Source organism: Varanus komodoensis, unplaced genomic scaffold, assembly GCF_004798865.1.
Source record: "Varanus komodoensis strain SLA01 unplaced genomic scaffold, ASM479886v1 scaffold617, whole genome shotgun sequence".
In the NCBI taxonomy this organism is placed as follows: domain Eukaryota; kingdom Metazoa; phylum Chordata; class Lepidosauria; order Squamata; family Varanidae; genus Varanus; species Varanus komodoensis.
Window position 1 is genome coordinate 11,936 of NW_025336245.1, and position 7,304 is coordinate 19,239.

Consider the following 7,304-nt stretch of genomic DNA (forward strand, 5'->3'; position numbering starts at 1 on the left):
AAAAATACAATATAAAATAAGCCGCCCTGGCCAGATAAAATCAGTTAATACTAACAATTAAAATACCGCTTAAATAAAAAGGTTTTCGCCTGGCGCCGAAAAGCAAATAACGACGGCGCCAGGCGGACCTCTCTGGGGAGCGTGTTCCATAAGTTGGGCGCCACCGCAGAGAAAGCCCTCCTCCGAGTAGCCACCCTCCTAATTTCCTTCCCGGAGGGTTCCCGGAGAAGGGCCTCTCCCGCTGATCTCAAGGGGCGGCTGGGCATATATGGACGAAGCGCTCCTTCTTGCTGTCCAAGGGACTCGCAGGAGTCTCCTCCAGCACCACAATTCAAAGGCCTCAACTCTTTGGCGCTCAGCCTTCCTTATGGTCCAACATTCACTGCCATACATTGCAACTGGGAAAACCATAGCCTTGACTAGACGCACTTTTGTTGACAGGGTGATGCCTCTGCTTTTTAGTATGGTGTCTAGATTTGCCATAGCTTTCCTCCCCAGGTGTAAGCGTCTTTTAATTTCTTGGCTGCAGTCTCCGTCTGCGGTGATCTTGGCGCCCAAGAAAATAAACTCTGTCACTACCTCCATTTCTTCCCCATCTATTTGCCAGGAAGTGAGAGGATCGGATGCCATGATCTTAGTTTTCTTAATTTTGAGTTTCAAGCCAACTTTTGTGCTTTTCTCCTTTACCCGCATCAAGAGGCTCTTTAGTTCCTCTTCACTTTCTGCCATGAGAGTGTTGGATGAAGGGTGGAAAGGGCTTCAAGGGATGATTCAGAGAGGACTAGTCGGGACATGAATGGAAGTGTGTAGGTTGAGCGGAGAAGATGGGACATCTTCAGGCCCTCAAGCAGTGGAAGGAGTTTGGTGCGGGAAGGATCCTCCCCAAATCTCTAGGTCCCCTGTGAGTCCTGACATACACCTGCTCCTCGAAAAAGACTTGTTCACTCGCGGGAGTCCTGCTCCTTTCACCTTGTTCTGACAGTATCTAATTCCGTAACAGGTCCGCGTCCTTCCTTCACAGACCCTTTGCTGCAACATGTCGTACGGTCCTATTGGCCAACATATCAAGCGAGAAGAGTGTTTCTGGCCCCCCTTGGAGCTTCCCTTGGCACATAGATCAGTGCTGACAAACCCAAACCCAGGTAGCTGTGCAGGAGAAGAAGGTCCTGCTGCCACGGAGACCAGGAGCAAAGGAAGCTTCCGGGGAAGGATGGAGCAGAAGGTCTTCCTAGAAGATGCGGCCATCTCAGACATACCGAGCCAGCTTTTCAAGCAGCTCCGCTACCAGGCTGCTGAGGGGCCCCGAGAGGCTTGCAACCAACTCCACCGACTTTCCCGGGAGTGGCTGAGGCCAGAGCAACAAACCAAAGCCCAAATCCTGGACCTGGTGGTCCTGGAGCAGTTCCTGGCCATCCTGCCAGCGGAGATGGCGAACTGGGTGAGGGAGTGTGGAGCAGAGAGCAGTTCCCAGGCGGTGGCCCTGGCGGAGGGCTTCCTCCTGAGCCAGTCAGTGGAGAACAAATTGGAGGAGGAGCAGGTGAGAATATTGGTCACGTGCTCAAGGATGCGAGAGAAGATACGCCCAAACTCTCTGGGAATCCAAGGAGAAATCCCCCTATCTCATTTCCAATATTTTTGCATCTCACCTTTTCTAATTCTTCTCCTCGTGCCATGTCTTGGATTTATGCTGCTGTTCCAGGTGAAGAATCTGTTTGTAGAAGCAGGGCCTGATTTCCCTGCAGCAGAGAGAGCTGTCTCAGGCACCGAACTGCGTCCACCCCAAACTGAGATCAAGCGGGAGCGAGACGGGTGCCTTTCCTTTCCGGGTAAGGATTACTACGGTGGTGGCCTTTCCAATCACCAGGTCAGTGTGCATGTGTGGCTTTTGTGGGGCAGAATCTGGTCCCTGCTTTTCCGCTATTCGAGACTATATCAAATTTTGAACCTGTGGGGACTGCATACACCCCAACGACCATTTCACTTTTGTCTGTGAGCCCAAATGGATAACTATGCATTTTCTACCACCCCGAATTCTAAAAGTGCAAATCCTGTAATACTCATGTGCACCCAGACATCCATTGCTGACGCCGGGGGTCAGACTAGACGGCCCGGGAGAATCCATCTGACTCGCTCTGTTTCTGTGTTTCTATGTTTCTGTGTCTTGACTTCAAGGGGTTCCTTCCCACAAGTTTAGGATTTTAACTCAGTCTCCTACAAGCTTCCCATCTCTTTTGTCTTTCCTAGGAGCAGGCATGTTGGCAGAAATGGATACTCATCCATCTCTTTGTCTTCAGGAAAGAGTGAAACTGGATCAGGTAAGGGAAAGTTTCTCTTAGGAGAGAGGCAGCAACCAGCCACAACGTCCAATTCTCTGCTCCCCTTCTAGAGGGCATATTCTTTCTTTCTTTCTTTCTTTCTTTCTTTCTTTCTTTCTTTCTTTCTTTCTTTCTTAATTTATTAGATTTCTGTCCTTCCGAAAGCCACAATGGCTCTCTTTATTTTTTACAAAATATAATTAAACAATAGTGCCAATATACACAATAAAACAATAATATTAACAAATATTACAGTACAATCATAACAACCGACAGAAAAAGCCCTACAATAAAACCTCATAGTATCATAAATTATTAAACCAATAAAAACACACAATAAAATGGCACAGTAGCACTAAGGTATCATTAACACCGTTGAAATAGTTAAAATAACCTGTACAAAAAAAATTGGGAAATTAAAAAGTTGTTTGCCAGTTGCTGCAAGGAACAGAAAGAAGGCACCAGGCGAACTTCTTTGGTGAGCTGAGTCCATCTATTCGCTCTGCTTATCTCACAGCGGCTGCCCAGATGCCCCTTGGGAGGCACGCAAGGAGGAGAGGGGAGAAGGATCCTTTTGGCTGCTGCTTCCTGAGCAAGCGAGTTTCAGACCTGCAGAATAATGCCCAGCCACCGTAGCATGTGACCTTGATAAGGAAAACTTTCCTTTTTTCATCCAGGCTCTGGTGACCTTTGAGGAGGTCACCGTGTGCTTCACGGAGGAGGAGTGGGCCTTGCTGGATGCTGGCCAGAGAGCCCTGCACAGCCAGGTCATGGAGGAGAATCGCAGGATTGTGGCCTCTCTCGGTAAGGCTTCCTGTTTTTCGGCTAAGGGATAATACTTGGTTGCAACTGCCAGCCTGATAAAGAAGACAAAATTACCGTTTGTAGCCCATGTCCTAGATTTTTTATTTTCTATTTTAGGGCCTAGCCCTCAAAATACAGTGTTTAAAAACAAACAAGTGAATCAAGTTTTATTATTAAATCCTGGAATTTACCAGGCCTGCCTATGGCTGTGAACCACAGGACTCTCGCTCATGGGACTGCTATAAGCCTGGGATTGTGTGATGGCATGCAAGAAAGCAAAACACTTATCACCCTGCCTTCCCCTCAACAAAGGTGCACATGGGAGCTCACCCTCAGGAGCGGCAAGAAAATCAGAACAGCGATCTGCATCCGGTCCCCAAGTCAGCAGGAAACCCTGGGAACCGCCACAAATAGGAACGCAAGGTTAACCCATCACAGAATCCGAAAGTGCAGCTAAAATCATAACAATCAAATAGAAAAACCCTACAATAAAACCTCACAGTATCATAAGTTATTAAACCAATAAAAACACACAATAAACACACAATAAAAGTAAAAGCTGGCAAACTGCTCCTTAAGTGAAGTGCGGATACTCAGGGCATCAGGTTTCATGTAAGGAAGAAATTTCTGTTCTGACAGGTGAGCCGGCCATGGAGTCAGCTTGGGAACATTCCTGCTTGCAGAGATGGCAGAGGCCTCTGTGATCCCACGAGTGTTTGCCTGCCAAGCTGAACCTGGGTCTACACAGTCCCAGCAATATTTGTTGTGCAACACAGAGAGTCCGTTAAGGCAGTTCAGCCCATTCTAAGAGCAGCATCCCATCAAAGTCCTTCCGGTTCTTCCCTTCATTGCAATCAGCACTGAGTGTGCTCTGCTATTTGAACTTCTGCTGGTAACACGGGCTTCTTCCAAATTATTGCTCTCGTTCCAGGAGGTGACAGGTGGGAAGAGGAGAATAAGAGAGAACTACATGGGATGTCACTGGAAAGAGACAGATGGAAAACTAGTGACCAGCAGAGAAGGAAGACTGAAGGTAATCACAATGGAAGGAATGATTGCCTTGCTTTGCAGGGCAATGGCGGCCATAACACAATCCAAGAAGAGGTACACACTGGACAAGAAAAGAACGCAGACCATGTGCACAAGAGAACATACGGCTCTGAATCAAACAATAAAGCACACAGCAAACTTCAAACACAGAATAAATCGTATAAATGTATGACGTGTGGAAAGAACTTTACTGAGAAGGCAAAGATGATTTACCATCAAAGAATTCACATAGGGGAGAAGCCATATCATTGTTTGGAGTGTGCAAAGAGCTTCAGTCAGAAGACACACCTCACTCGGCATCAAAGAATTCACACAGGGGAGAAGCCATATCAGTGTTTGAAGTGTGCAAAGAGCTTCAATCGGAAGACAAACCTCACTCGGCATCAAAGAACTCACACTGGGGAGAAGCCATATCGTTGTTTGAAGTGTTCAAAGAGCTTCAGTCGGAAGACAGATCTCACTTCTCATCAAAGAATGCATACAGGGGAGAAGCCATATCATTGTTTGGAGTGTGCAAAGAGCTTCAATTGGAAGACGCACCTCACTCGGCATCAAAGAATTCACACAGGGGAGAAGCCATATCAGTGTTTGAAGTGTGCAAAGAGCTTCAATCGGAAGACAAACCTGACTTCTCATCAGAGAACTCACACAGAGGCCCCTGGACAAGGGGCGGCTGGACCGCTTCTCTAGATGTTCCTCCAGGCCAAACGCCACTTGAGGAAGTCTTCTTGAACGCGCAAGAGGCGTTCTCTGCACAGGCAGCCCCAGGGCTGCCCCTCCCTGTGTGATGTGGGTCCCGACCTCCCAAGGGGCACCTGGGCACTCAGGCCTGGGCACTCAGTCTCGGCAGGGAGAACAGGGTGCTCCTGTTGTGCTGGGGTAGCATGAGCCTCAAGCTGTGGGGCACCTTTCAGCCCCCGCCGCTGAGCCTCTGGCCCCTCCTTTGGCCATGGGAGCAGAGGCACTCGGGCATCCGCACGGCCTCGTTCGGAAGAGTCCCCTGCTCTCTTGGCCGTCTAGTCCAGTGGTGGCCAAGCAATGGCACGCGTGCTGCAGTGGGTACGCAGAGCCCTCTGTCGGCACGCGAGCCACGTCGCCCCAGCATCGCCCCAGCAGCCGAGCATCGGATATCAGCACACGTAAGGCCCATGCGCATGCTCGGAAAGGAGTAGTGGCGCCAGGCGATGATGTCACGAGCCGCGACTCCTTAGCCGTTGCTCGTCTCAGCTTTCGCATGGCAGGTCAGTGCACTGCCAAGGATACATAAACAGCTATCCATACATATTTGCTTGGACTGGCTGTGAGCTGATTTTTATAAACGAAAACCTCAGGTATTTAGGTTTCATCGCAGTGTTGGCACTTTGCAATTAATAAGTGGGTTTTTACGCTCAGTCTAAAAGGTTTGCCGTCACTGGTCCAGTCTGTGGAGTGAGACATTTCTGGAAGATCATTCCATGGCGATGCTACGTTGAACAGCTGTTGAGGACCCAGTGCAGAGTGCAGTAGTGCCAGGATGAGTGGGGTCCAAGGGGGGCGAGGCCCCTGTGCAATGCCCTGCAGGGCAGAAACGCATCTGAGATGATGTCTGGTGCTGACCTGGCTGGCTGATCCGCTTGGGATCCTGCCACACGGGCGCCACACACGCAGCATTCCCTCCTTCGACAACCCACCCCGCCTGCAAACGTGGGGCCCCTGGTGCCCTCCTGCACATGGCTGAGGTGCCCCCCTCCATCCCTGCTGGACTGGCCGGCCTGACCGAAATGGGGGTGGAGGGGAGGAGCTGCCCCACCAAGGACGGCCCTTCCTTCACGCAACAGGTTTGGGAGTCCTCAGATGTCCTCGTTTTTTAGTCAGTGCCGTGCCATTCGCACTCTCTTGCAAGGGAGGGGGGCTTGTGGCCCCGTTTGCGGAAGGAAAGACAAGCTCTGGCGCCAACCCCATAATGGAGGCGCGAGGGGCCCATCTCTCGCTCATTCGTCTGCTCAGGGAGATTCCCGATCGGAAAGGAGGGGGAGCAGCAGTGGGAGGCAGGACTCTGAAGCCGCAAGGTTGCCTTGTGTAGTTTCTCAGGTGCAGTGTGGGCACCGGCCGCTTTGGAAGGGGCAGGACGGTTTGCAGGAGGGGAGGGGGAGCAGATGCAAGGCCCAGTCCTTGGCCCAGTGAGGGGGAGCCAGATGCCCGGCATCCTGCCCCCTCCCTGAGGGTGGAGCCCCATGGATCCCACCTCTGTGTTCTCCTATCCCTGCATGGCAGTTGCCATGTTTGCTTTGCTCTTGCCACAAGTCAGAGCACGGCAATCATGTGCGCAGCCCGGCAGTTGTCCTTTCTTCTCCAGCAGCAGCCCTGGATGGGGTATCACTCCTGAGGCTTGTGGGGGAGAAATGGCTGTCAGATCACACACACACATACACAAAGGATGTGGAGAATTTGAAGAAAATTCCACAAAGCCTCTAGGCGGGTGAGGAAAGGTACCACTTCTCAAACGTTCTCAGAACAGGGTTTCCTGGGAAATTTCCCCTCCTGCTGCAGTGGAGATTTCATGAGCTTGCCTGCCAGTCCTCCAAGACTCAGTTTAGTCAAGCACTTCACCGCCGGAACAGCGAGGGGCGGCCTGGTGCGGCATGACGGGATTCTGGGGCGGCAAAGGAGGCTCCCTGCATTGCAACCTTCCTGCCTCCACCTTCAGGCAGGGCCCCGTCTCAACCAAGCGCTTTGGGAGCACCATAAAATGGCACCACATTGCTTTTTCTTTTCCGGCTTATTCTAGTAGTCTTTGTAAGCATACTAAAGCCGTCTTTGATTCAGTAAAGAGGAGACTATCAGGTTTCCAAGGAAAGCCCTTATCAAAGACAGACTGACTGCCAGATCTGGTTTTAAACACTATGCATGTAACATTTATTCTATGATATAAAGCATACAAGTTTGGCAATCAGCAGCAGCAATATCTAGAGGCCTAATTCACACTCGCATTCCTGCAACACTCATACCCACTCGTGATCCATCGGGACTGTGGGGGACCAGTTGCAGCGCTCTTTTTGCACACACGGGAGCTGGAAAGCCCAGCCATTTTATACCTCAAAGTTGACTCTATCAGCTTAGTCCAACTGGATCGAACAGTGAACGCCCCTGAGCAGA

General features: G+C 50.6%; 1 protein-coding gene across 1 annotated transcript; it reads left to right on the plus strand.

Moving 5' to 3' along the window:
- The first annotated feature begins 1,036 nt into the window (after positions 1–1,036).
- LOC123033339 (zinc finger protein 25-like) lies at positions 1,037–4,859 on the plus strand. Its single transcript, XM_044449930.1, has 5 exons — positions 1,037–1,537; positions 1,700–1,826; positions 2,245–2,315; positions 2,993–3,119; positions 4,051–4,859. The coding sequence occupies exons 1-5, from the start codon at positions 1,037–1,039 to the stop codon at positions 4,857–4,859; spliced, it is 1,635 nt and encodes a 544-aa protein (XP_044305865.1).
- Positions 4,860–7,304: the final 2,445 nt, after the last annotated feature.

What these genes read in the sequence shown, in the direction of transcription:
- LOC123033339 (XM_044449930.1), top strand. Translation starts at nt 1,037, where the DNA reads ATGTCGTACGGTCCTATTGGCCAACATATCAAGCGAGAAGAGTGTTTC. An exon ending in AAAGAGTGAAACTGGATCAG is followed by an intron (nt 2,316 to 2,992) that starts GTAAGGGAAAGT and finishes TTTTTCATCCAG; the next exon opens with GCTCTGGTGACCTTTGAGGA. An exon ending in CAGGATTGTGGCCTCTCTCG is followed by an intron (nt 3,120 to 4,050) that starts GTAAGGCTTCCT and finishes CTCTCGTTCCAG; the next exon opens with GAGGTGACAGGTGGGAAGAG.